The 25099-nt window shown below is 32.8% G+C and overlaps 1 protein-coding gene across 1 annotated transcript; it reads right to left on the bottom strand.

The window, feature by feature from the left end:
* Window positions 1-4948: 4948 nt before the first annotated feature.
* LOC136223172 (beta-glucosidase 12-like) lies at window positions 4949-23182 on the bottom strand. Its single transcript, XM_066011041.1, has 10 exons — window positions 23030-23182; window positions 21871-21940; window positions 21658-21716; window positions 20440-20515; window positions 20211-20288; window positions 11902-11989; window positions 10165-10420; window positions 7991-8106; window positions 5880-6097; window positions 4949-5198 (listed from the first exon to the last, which is right to left on the bottom strand). The coding sequence occupies exons 1-10, from the start codon at window positions 23180-23182 to the stop codon at window positions 5131-5133; spliced, it is 1182 nt and encodes a 393-aa protein (XP_065867113.1). The 3' UTR covers window positions 4949-5130.
* Window positions 23183-25099: the final 1917 nt, after the last annotated feature.

The following is a 25099-nucleotide window of genomic DNA, read 5'->3' as shown; positions in this document are numbered from 1 at the left end:
TATTTATTTTATTTTATTGAGGTTTAGAATATTGATTACAAGATAAAAGAATGGAAAGCCTTTCCTCAAAAAAAAAAAAATAATAATAATAATAGAAAGCCGGAAAAATGTAATTGATAAGCGACAAATGTAGCAATATTAGTAAGGTAAATTTCTATTGCATGTACGTATTTTAAAACCGTTATGCTCAAGGTGTTTGATTTTAGTCAAACGGATAATATCTACATGATATAAGATCAGACTATTACAGAATTTATTATAATTCATTAATTCTAAATACATGACTTATTTTCAAAGTAAGAAGTTATTCGACAACGTTCATGTGTCTACACACTTCAGCAAAATGGGGTGGTAGAAGAAAGCATCGGGAGTTGTTGAACATTGCCAGCGCATTTCTTTTTCAAATAGGATTATCATCTGATTTTGGGAAGAAGCCATTTTTCCATCTTATCGGATTATTTGCATGAATAAATGATGCAAACTACAACATATCGTGAAATGAGTTATCTTGCCGAATTATTTGCATGAACAAATGATACCAAACTCCAACATCACGTGAATGAGTTATTGTCGGACTCCAACAACACATGACAGTAAGTACATACTTTATTAAAGTTAAAACTTTATGCAAAGAAACTTCAAGTTGAATCCTAAAAACAAAATTACTCAAATGGGAATAAGAAAAATCATAGTTTATAGGTTTCGTTTCGAATTTTATGCGCTTATCATAAAATCGTAGATGGGCCAAAACGTTAAATTTAAATGGCTTAGGAAATATATTAACTAATCAAGAGGCTTTCGATAAACGAATGTCTAAAGTCTCAATCGATTTTAAGGATAAAACTCTTTTGAGCAATAAAAAGAGAAATGATCTAAACGTTGCGAGATCGAGAAATGGAAATGATAGAATTACAACAAAAATTTATGTTTAGTTTAATTTCGTAATTTTTTTTTTTGTTTGCAGTTTGAGGGTCAATGATACAGATTGATAGTCGAAGTAGATGGTTTTGATCTTAAACCCACAAAGAGTTTCTTTTCAAGCCTAGCTTGAAGGAGTTAATCCCGAGGTTTCACAGACTAAATCCGTAGGAATAGTGAATTCCTAAATGTGTAAAGCTTTAATAAACTTCAAAGAGAAGATTACATTTGATTTCATAAAAGTTAACTTTCCTCTTATAACATAGAGATTTAAATACCCATAAGGAAAGGGACAAAAGACTTACAAGCCCCAACTAGGTTTCCGTTCTCAAATATTAAACAAGGGTACTATTGTGATGAAGGAAAAAAAGGGGCAAAATAGTAAATAAGAGTTAATGGTAAAATAGTGAATTGTAGATAACAGACTAGTGTTAGGTTTGTCTCCTTTTAAGCAAGTAATCCCCGTCTCCTTGGTGAGCACGTAATTCATGTCTTTTTGGTGAGCAAGTAATCATGAGGGTACGCCGAAGACAATATGAGACCGAAGTCATACCAGACCGAAGCCGAATAAATACCTCCAAGAAGGCCGAAGCAAAGACACTCAAAAATCGCCGAAGCGAGGTCTGTTGCGTTACAACTTCCTTACATGAGCATGTTCTTGCCGAAGAGATGTCCTCATAAGTCAATGGATCCTCTATGACATCTTTGTTTTCACGTCTCAGGTTATTTCATTAAAATTATATTTATAAATTATGTAATCGTTACATATTTATATAAAGGTAAATAATTATAAAGTCCTTGTGTTTTTACCTAATACACTACATAGTCTTTGTGTTTTTAGAAATAATTATAAAGTCTCCTAGTTTTTGTTTTTGTTAACTCTTTAGTCCTTATGGTTGGGTCAATGGTCAAACTATACTAAATAAATTTTAAAATATCAAAATTACCATTTACTTTATGTTTTAATAATAAAATATCTATTTTTTCTATTTTATATTTTTTTTCTTCTCTTTTTTCCTATATAAGCACAATCTCTCTAATATAAACTCCAATTTAAAGTAATTGATTTATTAATTTTTATATAATTATGGCCTAATACTTTCCCAGCCCCCTTAACTTGTCCAAATTGGTCATTTTACCTCTCCAACTCATCGAATGTCCTATTTACCACATTAACTTCATAAAAGTGGTATTTCTCACCCCCTCGACTTGTCCATATATTATATACAATTAAAAAAATCCACAACACAAAATTCATACAATATTATTCTTTTGTTACAATATCAAATATTAAATATAGATATATTTTTTTTTGAAGAAAGATTAAATATAGATATTAATATCTATTTTTTGAGGAATTTCTTGAACCAGCCAGCTGAAAGCTTTGGATACATTAAGCGCCTGATCATTTATTTTTAGTCTCATTAAGCCTTTTATGACCAAATTAGTAAGTTACGAACATTTAATTCTGTTAAAAATACGTTATTAACTTCATCTGTATTTGAAATTATTAAAAAAAAATTACAATTTGAATTAAGGTTTTAACAGTTTTCCTACAACCACATTACACATCCAAAACTGCTTTCAAACAGTGAAAAATTATAAATTTTGAATGCACATGCAATGAATAACAGTAAGTTAACCGAATTTTATGTTCAAAATTACTTTTTTTTGGTCATAAATGGCTTAATGAGACCAAAAATAAATAATCAATTGCTTAATGTATCCAAATAAAATATCAAGGGCTTAATGAACCAAAAAGTGAAAGATCAGGAGCCTAATGATGCTTTTTACCTAAAATAAACAATAAACTACAAAAACAAACACCTAAATGCAACAACAACAACAGTAACAAGTATCAGCTAACATCTGAAACAAACGGACGCTAATTCTTTTTTAATTTAATAATTTTGATAATTATCCTAAATACATAGGCAATGGGAGAAGGTGCACGAAGGATCCACTGCATCCTCCGATTGTCGGAATCTACTTAGAAACGAGTTATTTTTGGGGTTCTCTACATACTTTAGAGAGAGGATCCGACAATACTGTTGTCAAATTCGGAATTCTGGTTCCGCCACTTTATATATAAATAATTTACTTTTTAAAAATAAATAAACTATAAAATTAACTTACTCAATTGCCTTTTTGAGGAAAATAAGGTGACCATTGTAATAATCAACCCTCATATTGTCCATGAGTTGTTCCTTTAGAGGTAGTGTGCCATTGTTATGTTCATCAACACCTAGTCAAATAATTAGTGGAAAAATATATTTAGATCACACAATAAATAAAAATGTTATCAAGAATTGCATTGCATTTGTGATCATCCATCTCGTAACCATATATAAACATTTCGGGTTTTGATAAAGAAAAATGACTAAGATTTAGTCCGACTCAGACCTGTTAAAGTCTGCTTATATTTAGAGTGGGCTTGAATTCATAAAAATAGCTCAACCCATCCCAACCCAACTTAACCCGCCATGCCTTTATTAAGTTTAATTTATTAAATATTTATTTTTAATATTAAAAACTATATATATATATATATTAGGCAAGCTTATTTCACTTGACTTTGATTTTTAAATGCGAGTTCAGTCCGAGTGTGCCTAAAATAACAACAGACTCGATTGGGCCTGAACTAAGCATTTTATGGAACTTGAATCTAACCCAGTCCATGAACCTGTCTAATCATATATAATTAATATATAAAAATTCTTGCATTGTCTTTTTTAAATGGATCTGGCTAATGAGAACTTGACACATCATTATCTACATGTACACATGTCAAGCTGTGACTAAGCACGGAAAGAGTATTTGGAAGTGCAATTGTTGTATCCTCGGATTTTCTTCTCGAGAAGAGAGTTGTCTGGAACTGTCTCTTCCCGAGTATATTTCGGTAGCTAATGGACAATGGTCTATTGGAAACCTTTCCTACATCACTAGTGCAAAAAATTTATTGCTCGGTTCCATTTGGACGTCGACTATAGTAAATTTTAGGCTAAATACATCACGTACCTTTGAAATTTACCTAAACAATTGATTGGCTCCAAAATTTTAAGCATATCTCTCTAAACTTGTTTAAGCTGACATAATAACCATACAGTGTTACGTGGCAAAGTAAGAGACGATTTATCCGTTTGATTTTTTTCCTGAATTTTTCTTTTATTGTATTACTCTAAATAGTAGGTATAATAAGAGCGTTTACTTAGAATAAAAAAAAGTTGTTAATAACTATTTTGCAAAAAGAGAGGTTAATACCTATCCGCTATCAATAATAATAAACAATAAACAACGTATAATAATAACATCAAAACGTAATAGTAATAGTTAAACTAAACAGACTCTTACCGTTCTCGGTGATGTATATAAGTGGATTATTATATTCCTTTTTGATATAGACCAATAGATCTCTAAATCCTCTTGGATAAATAGTAAACCCATTTGTAGCTGCCTGTAATTTTATCATATTTTCATTTTTTATTTTGAATAATAATAAAAATAATAAAAATAAATAAATTAGCTATAAAATGGCCAATTCTTAATTATTTATTGAAGATTTAATTTCAAATAAAACCCTTGGTTTCACTTTTTTTTTTTCAGATCGATATCTGTGGTTAGTAAAAAAAAATTATTTTTCTAATTTGGCTGATAACGACCTTAAAATGAATTATTTTTTAAATGATATTTTAAGCAACTTTAATTCTTCAACTTTTTAGGTTTGAGGTCATTTATGTGTTGTTTTTTGTTTTTTTTATTTTGTTACTTTGTTTTTCCGTTCCCCCGTGTGTTACATTATTTTATTTTTAATAATATCGGATTTTTAGTGCGTGCTCTTGGGTGCCAATCTAGTTGGGATTCCATGATCATTGCTACTGTATCGTCTCAGCTTCTATGAAAAAAAAACTTTGGTTCCATAGTAAATATGATACTAAACAACTTTAATTCTTTGAAAATTTTCATTTTAAGGTCGTTATCGGTCAAATTTGAAAAAATAAATTTTTTGCCAGCCACAGATACCGATCTGCAAAAAAATATGAAACCACATGGTATTTATTTGAAATTAACGCTTTATTGAAATAAGAAAAAGTTCTTTTACGATTGATTAATATGAGAAGTTCTACTGTGGACCGGGATCAACGTTGGTTCATTCATTCAGATAATGTCACATCAACAGTTGAATTTTACGTGACATCATTTGAGATGACGGGATCAATATTTATTCCGGCTATTACGGTTGATATATACCTGTGGACCAAGAAGAACTCTGTTACGCTCATCTGTAAATACAAAAATCAAATTAAAAATTAACAAACAAGTGTTAGAAAAAAAATTTGTGTAAATTATTATATATTTAGATTTTATTTGTCACGTCATGCTTACCGTCAGATCCATGTGGTAAGAAAAAGGGTATAATTACACTAATGGCCATTGAACTTTATTCATTTTCATAGTGTAGCCATCAAATTTCAAAACATAACATAAAAGTCTTTTTTTTTTTTTTTTTTGAAAATCAACATAAAAGTTATTCATTTTACACTTTCTAACATTATTTCCACTAAATTTCAATTAATGTCTCAAAATAACCATTGACGACTTTAAAATAAAAATTTCCAGGAATTAAAGTTGTTTAAAACTATATTTATCATGAAACGGTATGACCATATTAAACTTCAAAACCTAACATAAAAGTCACTTAACTTTACACCTTTTAACATTATACTGCTAAACTTTAATTAATGTCTCAAAATAGAAATATCTGAGCATTAAAGTTGTTTAAAACTGCATTTATCATAAAACCATATTTTTTATTTTCCAAAATCACTATTTACAAAATTTTTTCTCTTTAAATATTTACTTTCTCTCTCCTAATCAAAGAATAGCTAAATGATCTCAAAATGGAAAAGTTGAAGAATTAAAGTTTCTTAAAAATATCGTAAATTCTTGGAATTGAGACTTACTTGAAAGGGTAGCTCGAGAATCTGTTGTGTAAGTAAGATTAGCAGTAGTTGAAGTATTCATATTAGCTGCATAATTAGATGTGTAATAGTTCACACCAAGAAAATCAATTGACCCTTTTACCCTTTCAGATTCCTCCTTTGTAAATTTTGGTAATCTTTTCCCAACTAGAGTTCTTAATGACTTTGGATATTCTCCATAGGTAAGTGGATGTAAATACCTGCACATGATAAACCGAAAAACCGATTTTTCAAAACCGAAATGAATCGAAAAATAGGATAACGAAACCAGTAGATTAGAATATCGTTTTTCACGATGGTTAATCAAAATTGAAAAGCTAACCGATTATTGTATATACATGTTGATGACAACCCAATTTGATAAAGTTGTTATTAGGTTTGGGCTTGGGTTTGAGGCCTATAAAGTGACTCTCAGGAGAGCCGGTCGAGACCTTAAAACAATTCAGGAAGGAGCCAATAAAAGGTGGCTGCGTTTTCCTTACTCAAAATATCAAGGTACATTCACGAAGAAAGGTTTGTTTTGGGAAAAGAATAGATGCTATAGTTGCAGCTTGACACGTGTAAATGCAGTAATGGAATAAAGTTGTTATTGGGCCTAGGCTTGAGGCACATAAGGCGACTCTTGGGAGAGCCGACTGAATGTAGTCCTATAAAGACAAAGTCCTCTCAGTATAATTTAGGAAGGATTTGACAAAAGGTGCTCACGTCTTCCTTACTCAAAATATCAAGGTACATTCACATAGAAAGATTATTTTGAGAAAAGAACATATACCCAAATAACAACTTTTGACACGTGTAAAAGCGGTAAGTGAATAAGTTGTTATTGGGCTTGGGCTTGAAGCCCATAAGGCAACTCCGAAAAGAGCCGGCAAAATGCAGTCCTAGAAAGGCAAGAATTCCTCGTAATTTAGGAATGACCTGACAAAAGGTGGTCGTGCCTTCTTTACTTAAAATATCAAGATACATTCACACAGAAAGGTTTGTTTTGGGAAAAGAATGTATGCGCCAATAACTTGACACGTGTAAATATGCTAACAGAAAATGGTTACAAAAAGGCTATACTAATGCCTATATATACATAGAGAATAAGGATCGCAAATGTATGTTAAAACCCTAACCTCTACTTTTTACTTTACTCTCTTTAGATCTGAGTATTGTAGTCAGATTGCTTACGACGATTAACCAGTAGTTACTCTATTTTGTAGATTACTTGGAGATCAGAGGAATGATCGAAGCTATTTCATTCAAACTCTTAAATTTATGTTGTACAACACATGTAACTAATATAAATATATGTATAAATATGCATACTTATATTGGATTAATTGTACAATAGTCGCTGAAATTTAAAGTTGGTTTCAAAGAAGTTTCTAAACTTTATTTTCTTCAATAAAGAATTTCATTTTTATTTCAATAAAATCATTTTCAGTATCTTACACACAAAAAATCACATAAATCGTGACATGATAACCATATTTGAAATGATTGCCTTTATTACGACATGATAACCACGTCGACAAAAAAATAATTATTAATTACTGAATTCAATTGCTTGAATTTGTCACATGACAATCAAAAAAAAAAAATTAGTATTATTTTATTTTATTTTGTCACGTGGCATATACTCACGTGGTTGTCATTCCACTAATTCAGTGGATTTTCTCTCTGAATTGATTAGAATAACTTCGTTGAAATGAAATTCAATGTATCTTTTTGAAAGAGACTTCAAACTTTAACTACCATGGTGCAATTTACCCTATTTATATTTAGTCTTTAAGTTAAAAATATTTAAAATCTTCAAGTTTATTTATTTAAATGTTTTTAATTGAATTTTAATTTCAATTTTAATATAATATTTAAATAATTTTAATTTATATATGTAGGAGTGTTTGGTTATTGTTTTTTCTCCTCATGTTTGCTTAAAAGGGAGTCTGTTAGATACATTCTGTTTGTCTTTTATAGCTAAAAGTTAACTTTCTATAAAAGTAACTTTTTGAAAAAATAGTATTTTCCAATAACAAACCGTAACAGTAAAAAACAAACAATAACAAAAAAAAAAACAGCAGGTAAACTAAACGGGCAGTAGAAAATACCATCCAAGCATAAAATCAAGTGCTCTCTTTGCAGCTTCTTTGTCTTGCTTACTATTTGAGAAAGGTATAAACCAAGAAGATATAAGTGTTATCCCTATCACTCCTTTTTGCAATTCCTATAAATTAGAAAAAAAAAATATTGGATTAATCAATTAATATATGATAAAAATAAATATTATAACTTTTAACTTAATTGTAAGGATTTAAGGTTTTTATTTTTAATTTTCACACGTATTGAAGATAAAGATCGATTTACCCTATTATTTTTTAGAGTTAAGGTGCAAAAATACCCCTAACGTTTTGGGGCAGGAGCAATTTTACCCCTAACGTTTAAAATGGTGCAATTTTACTCCTAACATTGGAAGCCAATAGCAATTTTACCCCTAACGTTGATAAATTTAGTCAATTTGAAAAATAATTCATCAAACTGTCTTCTCGGTCATGAATATTGTCATATACACTTCACATGTGCGTGATTTTATCAGTAACAAATTACAAACATATGTTGGGATGTGGAAAAAAACATAAAAAATATACTGTTTTTTTTGTACGAATTAGACAAAAAAAAATTTAAAAAATTCACCAAATTTTTAAATATTAATCTCCAATTATATTATTAAACTATAGAAAACATGAAATCTTTTTTTTAAAACGAATTTATATGCAATTGGTGCAGAATAAGGAACAAAAATATCTATATTTTATAATAATGCCTGAAATTGATCAAATTTATCAACGTTAGGGGTAAAATTGCTCTTGACTTCCAACGTTAGGGGTAAAATTGCACCATTTTAGACGTTAGGGGTAAAATTGCTCCTGATTCAAAACGTTAGGGGTATTTTTGCACCTTAACCCTATTTTTTAAGAAGTGTAAATTTAGTTATAATATATGAAATTATGCAATTTAGGTCTAACATTTCCAAGCAAAATCAATTTTAGTTATACGTTATCAAAATTTTGAAAAAACTATTTTGACTGTTATTTAACCGTTATATCACACATTCCAAACAAATTTATCCTAATTTAGAGTTTCGTGCATTTTTTGTTGGTTATTTGTAACTATATTAGTAGCACAGTAAATATTTAGACGCTTTGACAAATTTTTTATGATTAACTTATATGTGGCAAACTTATGACTGAAAAAAAAATGAACTGAAATAATAATATAATCCTATAAAAATAGCAATAATTAAAATAAAAATTTGAAAAAAATTAATAATGGTTCTAATAATAGTGATAATAATAATGAAAAAATAATTATAAAAAATAATTATAATTATAATAAGTAATGATAAATTATTGAACTAAATTGATTGTTACTGAAATTAAGTAATAAAAAACATGACCTTAGATGTTAGCATTTTAACATGTTTTTTTAACCATTTTAGTAACACATTAAATATTTTAGATATAATAGATGTTTGGAATTTCCAATTTGATAATTAAATAACAGTAAACCAATATTTTTCAAAATTTCAGTAACATATGGCTAAAATTAATCTTGCTTTAAAACGTTCGAACTAAATTTGAATCATTTTACACTTTAGTACCAAATTTACTTCACTTAAAATGTTAAGGTCAAATTTAATCTTTATCCCATTTTTAAAATTATAAATTTAAAGTTTAATCTAAAAAATTTATTGGTAAAAATTTAATCTTTAAAACCATGAAAGATTATCGGATAATTCACCAGATTAAATGCACCGTTGATCACTAAACTTATAATGACTATCTCAAAATGGTCATTCAACTTCAATTTGTCTCAATAAAATCACTCAACTTTGAGTTTTCTCAATTACGCCACTCCGATGATTTTAGTGCTTAAAATGTATCGAAATGATGTCATGCTGACACGTGAGCATGAGTTAACTCAGATTTCTAACCGAAACGACACGTGGTAGCCACATGTCAGTTGTTTTTATGGAAAAAAACTAAAGTTTGTTTTTTTTTCATAAAAATAATCGTCACATGGATGATACGTGTCGCTGAGTTGACCCATTTTGATGTATCACTTATGTCATCATTCTGAACCGTTTTAATCACTAAAATCATCGAAATGACCTAATTGAGATAAAACTCAAAGTTGAGTTTTTTTAGACAAATTAAAATTGAATAACCATTTTAAGACAACCATATAAGTTGATTGACCAATGGTATATTTAACCGTTATTCACCTGATATTTTTGTTTGTATATCTGGACTGCAGCAGCATGAGCCAAAAGCTGATGATGAGATACAACATATGGCTCAGTGCTAGAATCGCCAGCTGTACAGTTCATATTTTGCCATGTGGAACATCGGTTTGGTGGAAACACGCCAAGAACATAGCCTCCTGCAACATAGCTTAGTGGCTCATTATACGTTATCCAATGCTTGACCCGATCTCCGAATGTTTTGAAGCAGAGCTCAGCATATTCTCCAAAATCATCCCTATAAGTTTATTATATTTTCAAAACATTACAATCAACAGGAAAACATGAGTAATAATAGATGTGCCGAAATGAGTTATCGTGTTATAATCTCTATTAGTAAATCCCTTTATTTCATATTATTATAGGATAAATTACACACATGTCCCTCAACTTTGTCCTTTTATGGTTGTAAATAAGTTAAGCCGCTCATAAGAGGTTTGGTGTTCGGTTCGATTTATAAACAATCTGAGCTTGAACACGATAAAATTTGGTTCAAAACCCCGCGAACAGGCTCAATCATATGTTAATGAATAAGCTCATGAGCAAACTCAATTATAATATTCATAAACACGCTTGTGCGCAAGTTTGGTTTGATTATTATTTTAAAAATAATTTTTTATAAAGCGGAACGTAAAACAACGCAGTTTTATATAAATTTTAATTTTATAAATTTCAAAACCACGTAGTTTTGCGTTAAAAAAATTCAAATCAATATAATTAATGAGTAGTTCGAAAACAAAATTAATGAACTGAATTAATGAGCTGCTCACGAGCAATTCCCATACAGAATGTTAAGCTCAATTTTTTGACAAGATGAGCATGAGCAAGCCAAACCTTACATTAGCGCGATTTTATTTACATAAAGAATATTTTTACTATTGATTAACACTCCAATAGAAGATAACATTCAATTTATAGAGATGATGGAAATGATGTTATAAGTAATTCTAATTCGTCAACGTTTTGATTTGAAGTCATTTAGATATTGTTTGATTAGAAAAGAGAAACCTCTGAAACTGGTGATTCCGAAAATCGAAAATGGTGCTTACATGAGAAGTGTGGTTCTAAATAACTTTAATTCTTGAACCTTTTCATTTTGTGATCGTCATCCATCATTTTAATTTTTTTCACAATAAAATTAATCATTATATTAGTAAGGTGCAAAGTTCGGAAAGTATAATGTTCATTTTTAAGTTCATGTATAATAATAAAAGTAAGGGAAGTTAAGGGACAATGGGTGTAATTACTCGAAAATTATATTTATAGGGGAATGTAATCCCCACCCTGTCCCATTTAAGATTCGGGAAAGGGAACAGGAACAAGAAATCACTTATAAGTCAGCGAGCGGGAGATGAGAAATATAATCCCCGCTCTGTTCAAGATTCGGAGACGGGGCAGGGAATCCTCGAAAAGTTGACGAGCGGGGATGAGAAATGTAATCCTCACCTCGCCTTGACCCGCCTCATTCAATATTTGGAGACGGGGTAGGGAATCCTCGATAAGTCAGGAACAGGGATGTGGAATGTAAACCTCGCCTCACCTTGTTCCCACCCCATTCAAGATTTGGAGACGGAGGCAGAGAATCCTTGACAAGTCGACGAGCGGAGATAAGAAATATAATCCTCGCCTCGCTCGTTGTGCCTCATCCCATCCCGTTTACATCGCTAAATTGCAATGTAGTTAGTTTATGCTTTACTTTATACATATTTAATAACTTACACAATCTTAGAACTAAGAAAGCCTCCATATTCATCTTCCAAGACTTGTGGAAGATCCCAATGAAATATTGTTACATAGGGTTGAATTTCTACCCATCACATAAATATATATACCAAATTAATTAGCTATTATCAAAATTAATTATTTGTATGGTAATGTTAATTAATCTTTATAAAAAAATTAAGAAAATTATTGAATAAAAAGTCATATATTATAAATATTTCTTTATATAGACAAAAAAAAATTAAGGGATAAGGTGTAAAAATACTCCTAACGCTTATAGCCATGAGTAATTTTACCCATAACATTGGCAGTGAAAAGCAATTTCACTCATAACGTTATTAAGTTGGATTAATTTCAGTCATTATTTGATGCGGAGCATCTTTCCCTAGGATCGAGTCCGAGCGAGGGAAGTCGGAGGAAGAACCAAGTGCGAGCAACAAGCGAGTAAAGAGGCCAAAACAATACAACACATCTACTCAGACACGCCCCGCGTGTACATGGACACGCTCCGCGTGTATTTGGGAATGATCCGGAGAAGGTCGGGAAGGTCACATATGCAGGGCTTGGATTGGGCACGCTCCGCGTGGAAGAAAACACGCCCTGCGTACTTGTGGGTTTGATCCGGAGAAGAGTTCCACAGCCAAAGTACGCCCCACGTACTTCTGAGTACGCCCCGTGTAAAATGGCTCCTGATCCAGAGAATGGCTCATCAGCCAAAGTACGCCCCGTGTAAAATGGCTCCTGATTCAGAGAATGGCTCATCAGCCAAAGTACGCCCCGCGTATTTTTGGATACGCCCCGTGTACTTGCACTTTTCAGGAACTTGCTCCTTACTCTAGCTTCCTGGTTATTTACACCTTTGGTCCCTCATCTCCTCTCCCTCCTTCAAATCAACCCCCTCCACTCACCTTTACCCCATTTACCCCTTATCTTTATGTTCTAATTAGCTAAGCTCTTTACCCTTTATGTAATTAGGCAAGTAGGGTTTTTGAGATGATATAAATTCATCTCTTTCTTGTAATTCTTCTTCAACTTTTTATCAATCAAAATATAATTCTTCTTCAAGAAGCTTTGTTAAGGTTTATCCTTCAACAATGGGGATTTTATTATTCCTATGGATTTAGTCCATGAATTTGGGATCCACTCCTTCTAGTTAGCTAGAGAAGTTGTTAATCTTTGTTAGTTTACGATTAAAACTAACACGTCACTATTTCAGATAAATCCGATCTGTATCAGTTGGTATCAGAGCCGATCGTTTTCCTTGAACGGAGACTTCTTTCGACTATGGTTCAACCAAGTTTATCACCAGCTTCAAAGGAACGTCTTAGAGCCGGGCTGAGGAAGTCAGAGCTCGTATGTGAAGAGTTACTAAGAAGGATAAGGGAGGACTTGGAGTATGGAGAAATGAGGAGGCTCCAAAGGACAACCACTACTTTACCTCCTATAGATCCATCACCAATCTTTTCTCCTTTACACATTGAAGAGGTAAATCCTAAACTTCCAATTTCTCATATTGAAGTTGTGGATGGTCCTATTGCTAGGAAGAGATTGGATGTTTGTGATATTGTTTATGATGTTGAGGTGGATTTAGATTCTCATTGTGGATTTGTTGATAATGATGTTGTGAATGAGAATGTGAGTTCATGTATGGGTGAGGAGGAAGGAGTGTTTGTAGGTGAGAATGTTGGGAAGACCCATGTTGCAAGGGATGCTCCCCATGTGTTTGATGAAATGCCCCTTAAGCATAATTTTACTTGTGTGTGTGATGAAAGTGGGGGTATTATTCTTGAGGAAGGGGAGAGTGACCTTGGGCTTATTAATCTCTTTGAGGAGAATGATGAAATTTCATTATGTGTGGAGGTTGATGAGTATGGAGATGGGAGAGATGTTGGTGGTTCAACCATGTTGGGTGGTTGCATGTCTTATGAGTCAAGCGGCTTGGCACGTGAGTTAGTCGGCTTGAACTATAGGGAGAAGTGGAAGGAAACGAGAGGTCATGGGAAAAGACGGATCGTGGATGAAGATGGACATAAATTTCAATACAACCATGAAGAAGAGAAGATTGATGAAGAGGAGAACCAATCCGAGAATGAGCTAGAAAGAAATGTTGAACATGGCTATTGTGAAGGCGAATTCGAGGATGAGGTTGAAGAGAGAGAGAGCGCTTCCGTAGATGAGATATGTGAAGATGGTGAACTTTGTCATAGTGCATACGAGTTTGATTATGATGAAGATGGTAGAGTTTACCATGGGGAGGATGAATGTCGACGGATTGAGTGGAACCAATATGGAACCGCTTATGAGGAAGGCGAAGATAGGGTCTACTATGATGAGAGTGGGCGTCGGTGTGTTGAGTGGGATCGACACGAGGCTCCATATGAAGATGATGAGTGTAGATTCTATTGTGATGATGAGTTGGAGGATGTTGGACGGAACTACAACGAAGATATCTATGTGTATGATGGAAGTAGGTTCCATCATGACTATGAGTCGGGAAATGTAGAGTGGGACCGAAACGAAGATGCTTATGATGATGAAGAAAATCGGTTCCAAGATGAGGATGAGTCGAGAAGTGTTGAGGGGAGCCAAGATGAAGACACTTATGAAGTTGATGATGGTGGCAATGAGCACAATGTGTATTTGGTGACTAGGGTGCCAATGCTTAGTGAGGAGGAGCCTAGTCAACGTCATCGGTTATTTAGAACTCGATGCTTAGTTCTTGGGAAGAAATGTGAGATGGTGATCGACGGAGGAAGCCAAGTGAATATCATTAGTCGGTTCGCCATGAGAAAGTTTGGGTTGGTTCCCGAGCCACATCCTAGACCTTACTGCCTTGGTTGGGTCAACGAGGTGGAGAAGCTTCAAGTTACTCATTGGTGTAAAGTTCCTTTCAATATTGGAGCTTATGGGGATGAAGCTATGTGTGATGTTGTAGAAATGGGTGCTTGTGATGTGCTACTTGGTAGGCCATGGCAATTTGATTGTGATGCCTCACATGCGGGAAGAAGCAACACCTACACCATACGCAAAGGCGGAATCCGATATGTCCTTACACCTTTGAAGAGTTCTCCTAGTAAGAAAATGGAGACCACTTTGGAAGATTGTCCAACTCGGGAGTTGAATATGAATGGGTGCATTGGTGGAACGGTGGAGACCTTAAATCATCTTGACTTGGGTTCCATGGTTGAGATAGCTAGCCACTCCCCTAATGAAGTCAAATCCCAAGAGGGGAATGAAGTTGAGAAAGGGGAGAGCCAAGTCGGAAGTGAGGAAGTTGAGCCGATGTCCGAGGGTGACAAGCACATGTCTTCCAATAAGCCACTTAAAGGGCTTCTTAAAGGGCTTCCACCTTTGAGGAAGCTACCACAAGATATAGTATGAGATCCGGGAGATAGTGCACCTAGCTCTACATATGGTGAGTTGAGCTCTAGAGAGGAGGAGGAAGGTTGCTCTATGAAGCCTATTGATAGCACCGAGATGCCTAGCACATGCCACATGCAAAAGAATCGAGTCACTCATTGGGTAAAATCTGAACTTATTCTTTTGTGCTTTGTTGAGATATTTGTGTTGGAATCTTGGATGTGTATGTTGAGGGAGAACCTTCCCGATGATGAGCCTATGGGAGATGATCTTTTTGTGGGAAGTGTGAGCTCTATGTTGAGGGAGAACCTTCCCTATGATGAGCCTATGAGAGGTGATCTTATTGTGAGAAAGATGAGCTTTATGTTGAGGGAGAACCTTCCCTATGATGGAACCATGAGGGGTGATTTTGTTGTGGGCTTTGATGATTGCCCATTGAAGGGGAATGGCTTCCCGGGGAACATAGAAAGGATGGAAGGAGATCAAGACTTGGTAAACTCAGAACTCATTATTTTGCGCTTTATTGCTATGTATGTGTGGGGGTATATGTGGTGCTTGTTGAGGAAGCAACAACCCTATGTGGAGTCAATGAGTAGCAAGCTTGTGATGAAGAGAGTGGGGTTTATGAGGTCTTTGATGAATGGGAAGAGCCGCCCGAGAGATGTTGAAGAGATTGACGGAATTCAAAACTTGGAGAACAATGGCCAAGTTAGTAAAGTGGCAAGTCTTGAAGTTCCAGGATTGTTAACCCAAGGTGAGGGAGGAGCTACTATATGTGTACTTGGGTTCACTTTGATGTGGGTTGACAAGTGTCGCCGGGATATTCCATTTGATGTGGGCCATGGGCAAGGAGAGATTGAGCATTGTAGCCGAGTTAGTGGAATGAGTGATAGCCAAGTCCGGGCATATTCAATTCAAAGTCATGTTTGGGTTATGAAGAGTACTCAAGGGATCGCTCCAATTTGGGTTGATATATGGCGCCGGGACATGTCACTTGAAGTTGGCTATGAGCGAGTGGAGGTTGAGCCTAGCATCCGGGTTAATGGCGTGAGGTACATTGAGATCCGGGCATATTCGACTCAAGATCATGTTGGGATTTTGAAGAATACTTGTGAGATTGATTCTAGTTGGGTTGATATGTGTCGTCGGGATATTCCATTCGAGGTAGGCCATGAGTGGAAGAAGGTTGTGTTGATTCCTCAAGTTCGTGTTGGGGAGATCAAGAGGTCCCAAGGGTGGTATGTTCAACGAAATGAGAAGCGTTGGAAGGCCGTCCAAGCATTTGTTGGGAAGTGGTTTGACACGCTCCGCCAAGACATACCATTCGATGTTGGTAGAGCGTCCGATATTGGTGGAGATTGGGAGATGAGTGCCATGGAAGATGGATGCCGGGGTGAAGTACTAGTTGAGATATCGGGAAAAGCTCGTGAGGAGAAGGTGAGTCCGACAATATGTGGAGTGGACTCCTTGAATTCATCTCGAACAACACCTTGGTTCAATTTGAGGACTTGGGTTCATTCACAACGAACACGTCTCTTCAATGCGTGGCAAGCAACCTGGGGTCAAGTTCTTTTTAAGAGAGAGTGAATGATGCGGAGCATCTTTCCCTAGGATCGAGTCCGAGCGAGGGAAGTCGGAGGAAGAACCAAGTGCGAGCAACAAGCGAGTAAAGAGGCCAAAACAATACAACACATCTACTCAGACACGCCCAGCGTGTACATGGACACGCTCCGCGTGTATTTGGGAATGATCCGGAGAAGGTCGGGAAGGTCACATATGCAGGGCTTGGATTGGGCACGCTCCGCGTGGAGGAAAACACGCCCTGCGTACTTGTGGGTTTGATCCGGAGAAGAGTTCCACAGCCAAAGTACGCCCCGCGTACTTCTGAGTACGCCCCGTGTAAAATGGCTCCTGATCCAGAGAATGGCTCATCAGCCAAAGTACGCCCCGCGTACTTCTGAGTACGCCCCGTGTAAAATGGCTCCTGATTCAGAGAATGGCTCATCAGCCAAAGTACGCCCCGCGTACTTTTGGATACGCCCCGTGTACTTGCACTTTTTAGGAACTTGCTCCTTACTCTAGCTTCCTGGTTATTTACACCTTTGGTCCCTCGGCTCCTCTCCCTCCTTCAAATCAACCCCCTCCACTCACCTTTACCCCATTTACCCCTTATCTTTATGTTCTAATTAGCTAAGCTCTTTACCCTTTATGTAATTAGGCAAGTAGGGTTTTTGAGATGATATAAATTCATCTCTTTCTTGTAATTCTTCTTCAACTTTTTATCAATCAAAATATAATTCTTCTTCAAGAAGTTTTGTTAAGGTTTATCCTTCAGCAATGGAGATTTTATTATTCCTATGGATTTAGTCCATGAATTTGGGATCCACTCCTTCTAGTTAGCTAGAGAAGTTGTTAATCTTTGTTAGTTTACGATTAAAACTAACACGTCACTATTTCAGATAAATCCGATCTGTATCATTATTATAAACACACAGATATTTTATTCCTTATTCTACACCAATTACATATCAATTTGTTTAAAAAAAAGATTTCATATTATTTTTAATATTTTTAATATCGAATAGGCTTAATACCTTTCGAGCCCCCTCAAGTTGTCACAATACTGTAATTGACCCCCCGAACTTAAACTTGTGACAACTAACCCCCTCAATTTGCGTATTTGAAACAAATAACCCCTTAAATAGGTTATTTCGGGAGCTTTTTTTGTCATTTAGTTAATGTATCAGTAAATTAGATATTTTGAAATCTTTTATTTCTGACGTAATATTATGTTGAATGTTTTTTTGGGTTTATGAGTTATTTGTTCTAAATAAGCAACTTGAGGAGTTATTTGTTCCAATTGAGCAATTTGATGGGTTATTTGTTCCAAATAAACAAGTTGAGGGGGTTAGTTGTCACAAGTCTAAATTGGGGAGGCCAATTGCAGTATTGGGATAACTTGAGGGGGCTGGAAAGATATTAAGCCTATAGAATATGTTTGATTTAACAGTTAGATATTAACTAACTTTTGGTGCCTTCTATGGTTACTTTGTTTTTGACATAGTACCATTACTTGGTGTGTTTTCACCATTGGATGATGGAGCATAAAATTAATCTAAGGGTGAAAACACACAAAGTAAGGCTTACTTTGTAAAAAACAAAGTAAGCATAGCCTTTACCCTAACTTTTTCCCTAAAATAATTGTCACGAGTTGCTTCATAAGGAATTGTTTGGTTTTACTGTTTATATATATTGTTTGTTTTGTTACGGATAGTTTTTTGGGTTAAGGTGCAAAAATATCCCTAACGTTTTGGATCAGGTGCAATTTTACCCCTAACGTCTAAAATGGTGCAATTTACCCCTAATGTTAGCCAAGAGCAATTTTACCCCTAACGTTGATAAATTGGATCAATTTCAGACACTATTATAAAATACAATCATTTTTTTCTTTATTTTGCACCAATTGCATATCAATTTGTTCTAAAAATAATATAATGTTTTTTGTAATTTAATAATAAAATTGGAGTTAATATTTATAAATTCGGTGAATTTTTTGAATTTTTTTGTCTAATTCGTGCAAAAGACATTATATTTTTAATATTTTTTCTTATTTTTTTCACATCCCAACATATGTTTGTAATTTGTTACTGATAAAATAACGCATGTGTGAAGTGTAGATGACAAGATTCACGATCGAGAAGACAGTTTGATGAATTATTTCTCAAATTGACCCAATTTATCAACGTTAGGGGTAAAACTGTTCTTGGGTTCCAACATTAGGGATAAAATTGCACCATTTTAGACATTAGGGGTAAAATTGCTCCTGACCCAAAACGTTGGGCGTATTTTTGCACCTTAACCCTAGTTTTTTACTGTTTGCTGTTGCGGTAGAAGTTTAATGGGTTTTTTTTTCAAAAATAGTTATAAATGGCAACAACTAAATAATAAAAACTGAACTAAATCAAATTACAATTATGTTAAATGCATTTAAGTATCAAGTTATTTAATAAACTGTCAAATTAGTAAAAAAATATAATATATCCACTATATAATTTATAATTTGAATTAAGGGTTGTTTTCTGGGGACTGTTTGTCGATATGTAAATATAATGTTTTGAGGTAAAATGGCGTTGGTGGTTATACTCTATTTTGTATAAAAAAAAATAAAAAAAAAAACCATGAATCTTTATTTGCAAACTTTTAGACCACATATTTGTATTTGCAGATTGAGTAAACCACATTTTTTTTTTTTTTTTTTGTAGTTTTTCAAAATTAGAAATCCTCAATCTAAAGATTACACATTTTTATTGTTTTTGCAACTTCAAAACTAATTTCTTAAAATTATAAAAAAAAATTATCATTTTTCTTTTAATTAACTCTTATGAATTAAAATTTAATTTAAAATTAAGTTTTTTTTACTTTTAAAAGTAAAAATTAATTTTAAATAAAAATAGTTTAAAAGGGTAAGAAAATTAAAAATATATATATTGAAAAAAACTAATTAAAAATTAATAACTATATCATAATTATTTAAAAAATAAATAAAAGTTTTATAAAAAAAGTTAATTACATCCATGTAGTTTCGCCGATTTACAGATGAGTACATGTGATATTTTTTTTTATTACAAATGCAATCATATAGTTTGTATTGTTATCAAAATCAAGTCAGATGGATCCTTTATTCTTTTCCTTCTAGTTAAACCTTTTGCCTTGATTTTGGTAACGGTGCAAATTAGAGAATTGCGTTTGTTGCAAAAAAAATACCACATATACTTATCTGTAAATCCGCGAAACCACCTAACCTTATTAAAAAAAACTTGTAAGTAAGATTTGAATAATTGTTTGCACATTTCTTAAAAAGAAAAAAACAATTGCTTGCACGTGATTACAAAATTAATCAAAGTTAATTAAATTAAGAAAATGAAATAAAAAAAAAAAAGTATTACCATTTGCTAGAAGCTCATTGATTAGGTTGTTGTAGTATTTAATTCCTTCTTTATTCACACCACCACCTACCTTCCCACCTGGATTTTTAATTATAATAACAATAATATTATTAGTTTAACCAGAGATTATTAATTAATTAATTAATCAATTAATTAATTAGGATTAAAAAATTATAAGTCACATGATTAATACTCGTAATTAACAATAACGGATTTGGATTAGTCTTACGTGGCAATATTCTAGACCATGAGATTGAAAATCTGTAAGCATCTAATCCCATATCTTTCATGATCGCAACATCTTCCTGTATATATATTTATAAAAAGCCATATCATTTCATTAATTTAAAAATACAAATACAGTACGAGAATAAAGAGAAATAAAACGTCACACCTATAAAATCTTCATCCATAAAACAAAGAAAATAGATTACAAAAAGCAATAATAAAACTAGGCCTAATACATCACCAGCTCTCTGAACTTGTCCAAAATAGTAGATTGGCTCCTTGAACTTTGCAAGTGTGTAATCAGCTTCCTAAACTTGCTTATTTCGTATCACCAGCTCCCTAAACTTGACCATAAAAGTAGATTAGCTCCTTGAACTTTGTAAATGTCTCACCACCAACCCAAACTTGCTTATTATGTAACAACTAAATACAAAAACCATAATATTAATTTTCGATCCTTATCCATTCAATCTCTCAAATCTGCAACACTAACTCTTATAATAGGTTGAAATGTAGGAGAAGCGAAAAAATTACCTCTCGGATAGATAAAGACGTATTTTTAGAATTTAGGTTTAATAAGCTTTTGTATTTATAGTTGTTACATAATAAGCAAGTTTAGGGAGTTGGTGAGACACTTGCAAAGTAAGGGAGCTAATATATTTTTATGGACAAGTTTAGGGAGCTGGTGATACGAAATAAGTAAGTTTAGGGAGCTGGTAAGACACTTGCAAAGTTCAGGGACCCAATCTATTATTTTGGACAAGTTCAGAGAGCTGATAATGTATTAAACCATAAAACTACAAAGAGCGGTTCCTGTAAATATATTAAAATAATAAAATTTTAAAGAAACGTGCAAAAGTTTGCAAAAAGAAATTTAAGTTTTTCTTAATTTTAACCGCGGTTTTGGTCATATAGACCTTAATCACTATGTAGTATTTGGTCATTCACTGTTACATTTAGACTTATTAGAATTTTATGATGATGATTCAAAGCATTCTAATACCTAGATTTAATAACCCTAGATCTAAATGATCAAATTCATTTGATCAGTAAAGTACATGTGAACAATGTTGATTTTAACTGATTTACCTTGCATCGGTGGTAAAAATCAAGAGAGATTCAAAATATCTAATGCTTAGATTTAATAAATCTAAATCTAACAGTAAATAACCAAATTCATTTGGTTAGTAAAATCCATGTGAATTTTTAACCGATTTACCTTGTATCGATGATATGAATCAAGAGCCACATCTCCATTGCTATGATCTGCTATTTTCTCTGTTATTTTATAAATTTTTATTAGAAATATGCATAATTAATATAATATAAAAAATGTAAAAACTTCCGAATCGAATCGAATCGAACCCAATCATATTATTTATATTGTACATTATATATATAATTTTTTTTTTTAATTATTATAATAAGAGACCTGGAATTTTATGAGTGAAAGTATCCCAAATGCTTTCTCCTCTACCATCTTCCCTTGCAGCACCTTCATACTGGAAAAACAACATGGAAATTTGCCGTAAAAGGATTTATGAGTCAATTTTTCGGTAAAAAAAACAATTATAGTTTAATTCATTTACAAAGTTAGACTTTATAAGTAATAATTTGCAAAGTCGGGTCTTTTAATTACTCTAAATCACTTCTTTTATGTAAATCATGATAGTAATTTTTTAAAGGAATGTATAAGTTTACAAACTGTACAAACTACAGACTTCAGTTTGCAATAATAAACTACGAAACTATGTTTGTAAAAATGGCTAACTCATTCGTCAATGAATTCAATACTGATTATTTATTCATTTTTTCACAACCACCGCCTCAATAATAATAACATAATAAGGAAGATTTCTAAAACTTATTTCACAACTTATCTATTAAAAAAAATATAAAGTACAAAAAAATCACGTGGTTTATCAGATTTTTCAAACATGGGTCTGTGATTTGCAAAAGGATTTATGAGTCAATTTTTCCATAAAAAAATATAATTGTAGTTTAATTACACAAAAAAAAATCTCATGCACTTTACTTGCTTTAAGGATTAAACCTCTAATTAATTGTTTTTCCATATTGAACCATTAATCATTAATTCTGTTATGGATCAGACCTTTATTTAACTTTTCCATCGAGTTTGGATGACAAGCGTCGTTAAGGGATTCAGCCTGCTGATGTGGATATTTTTACTTCAATACGGATAAATAGAAAATGTAAGTTTCTTTACTAGAGAAGATGAGAGAGTAAAAAGTAAAAAAAATATTACAGAAATCGATTTCCAATAGTTTTTTAAGTTGGAAATCGAGTTTGGAATAACGGCTGGAAATAGATTTTGGTGTTACATTTGATTTGGCGATTCTGATGCTGGAAATTAAAAATTAATTTCTATAATTTCTTTTTAATTTTTAATCACTCCTAGTTAAGAAACCCTTATTTTTGTTCATTCATATCAATTGACTGAATCGCCCTGACAATATATACAACCCAAACTCGACGGAAAAGTTAAATAAGGACCTGATCCATACCGAAGAATGAAATCAAAACTCTTTCGTCATTGATTTGAATGGACATAAGAAAAGAGGAAATTGAACCTGGTAAGCCGATGAAGCTGTTCCGAAAACAAAACCTGCTGGAAAACTGCTCCGGTTTAAGAAAACCACAGGATCTGAAGCTTTGCTGCTCGGAATCACTAAGCTGAAAACCACTAGTAGAATAAGAGATAAGAAATTATTGATTCTTGCCATTTTTGGATAATTAAGTCAAAATGCTATTTAACTATTTATAGGCTTTAAAACTGATAAATTACATTTTTATCCCTGATTTATAGAGCTATTATTATTCTAAATTTTGTTTTTTTTTTGTATAAAAATCTCTGAACTAATATTAAATTCCAAATATGTACCTTATATGAAAAAATTAAATTTATAATATCATTTTTATTATGATCTGTATGGGTGCCTTCTATGGTTTACTTTGTTTTTGACAAAGTACCATTACTTTGTATGTTTTCACCATTGGATGATGGAGTATAAAAGTAATCTAATGGTGAAAACACACAAAGTAATGCTTACTTTGTAAAAAACAAAGTAAGCATAGCCTTTACCGATCTGTATGAATTAAATTGATACGTATTTTTAGGTATTACATCTATTTGGATCTCTAAACTAAACCTTCAAAGTCAATTAGGATCTTAAAGTATCAGAATCATCAATCAGGTTCCTGAACTTGATACGGATCGATCTCGAAGTGAGGATTTTAATCTTAAATCTACAAAAATGTTTCTTCTCAAGCCTAACTTGAAGGAGTGAATCCCAAGTATAAGAACAAAGCTCTGAACAATGGAGACTATTTTTTATTCAATTTCATAAAAGTTACTTTTATTACAAATAAGGGTTTTATATACCTCCGTTTAGGTTAAGTAAAAGTACTAAAATCCCCCCACTAGAACAACAAGCAACTAAGGAACCATAAGGATAGAATAAGGATAATTAATACAAAGAGTAATAAGGAAAATAAGCCTGGTGGCAAAACAGTAAATAGTTCAGTGGCAAAATAGTAAATCCAGAGGTTTCAGTCATTGTCCCCTTAATCCAACTTGATGAAGAAGGGAGCTCCTACGCCCTCGCACGCCGTGTCACTTAACCCACACAGCGTGTGGGTTCAGTTCTGATCTTCCACAATATTTCGCCCTTACTTCACACGATCTCCCCACGCCGAGCTGCAGTGGCATACCGAGTGACACGGTATGCGAAAGTGACATAACGTGTCACTCCGGTTCTATCCTATTTGTTTTTTCAGCTACTTCCATCAGGTTCGTGTTGGAGATGTCTGCATTAGAATTAAGCAAAAATCAGCAATTGAGTCCTCATCCTATCTTAAAATCAGAAACAGTGACTATTTAATATATACTGTAATAATCTTTGTGTTTCTTCAAAATGTGTTTGTGGAAGAGGGTATAAAACTGTTCAACCGAATGATTTTCGATGAGGTCTCAATTGATGATTTTTGTTTAGAATGAGGAACCAATTGATGATTATTGATTAGTCATAGACCCGATTGATGATTTTGATAGTTTAAGGTTCTAATTAACTTTGAAGCCTTAGTTTATAGAGCCAAATAGGTATTCTGTCTATTTTTAACTTGTTCAAGTTTAATTATTGTTCTTATAATGACCATAACCTAGGTTATATTTATATTATTATTTGACAATCAACTATAGTAAATTAAAGTACATTATGTACAAATAATTATTTTTATTTCGTAAAACATTTTTATTTAATTTTTTAATGATATGTATTTCAAATACTATATTTTATTCTTTTAAAATTTTGTTCCATCTCTACCCAATTCAAAACCTAGTTATATATAGTTGGAAGAAAAGAAACCGCCGCCCTTTTTGCTCTTTTCTTCTACCGCATGATATCCATCCATTGTTTCTTGAAGAATTGATTTGAATAGGCTTTCGGCTAGACTCCATTCTTCCAAAATACAAGTAAGTGTTTTCTTAAATCCTAGTTATTTGAGTTGTTGTAGAGACATTATCATTATTATTTTAATATTAAACACTTTCCACCTTCTTTTTTCCAACTTGCCATGGATTCTTGTTCCATGTTCTTTATCAATTAGATTTATTCATTTAAAGAATACAACCAAAATCTATT

This window comes from Euphorbia lathyris, chromosome 3, assembly GCF_963576675.1.
Source record: "Euphorbia lathyris chromosome 3, ddEupLath1.1, whole genome shotgun sequence".
NCBI classification, from domain to species: domain Eukaryota; kingdom Viridiplantae; phylum Streptophyta; class Magnoliopsida; order Malpighiales; family Euphorbiaceae; genus Euphorbia; species Euphorbia lathyris.
This window is presented reverse-complemented; position numbering and strand designations above follow the sequence as displayed.

Bases quoted from the DNA above. Each gene is read 5' to 3' on its own strand.
- LOC136223172 (XM_066011041.1), bottom strand. From the start codon at position 23,182: ATGGCAAGAATCAATAATTTCTTATCTCTTATTCTACTAGTGGTTTTC. The intron at 20,289-20,439 runs GTAAGACTAATC...TTAAAAATCCAG, and splicing joins ATGGTCTAGAATATTGCCAC to GTGGGAAGGTAGGTGGTGGT. The intron at 10,421-11,901 runs GTAAGTTATTAA...ATAAACTTATAG, and splicing joins TTTCTTAGTTCTAAGATTGT to GGATGATTTTGGAGAATATG.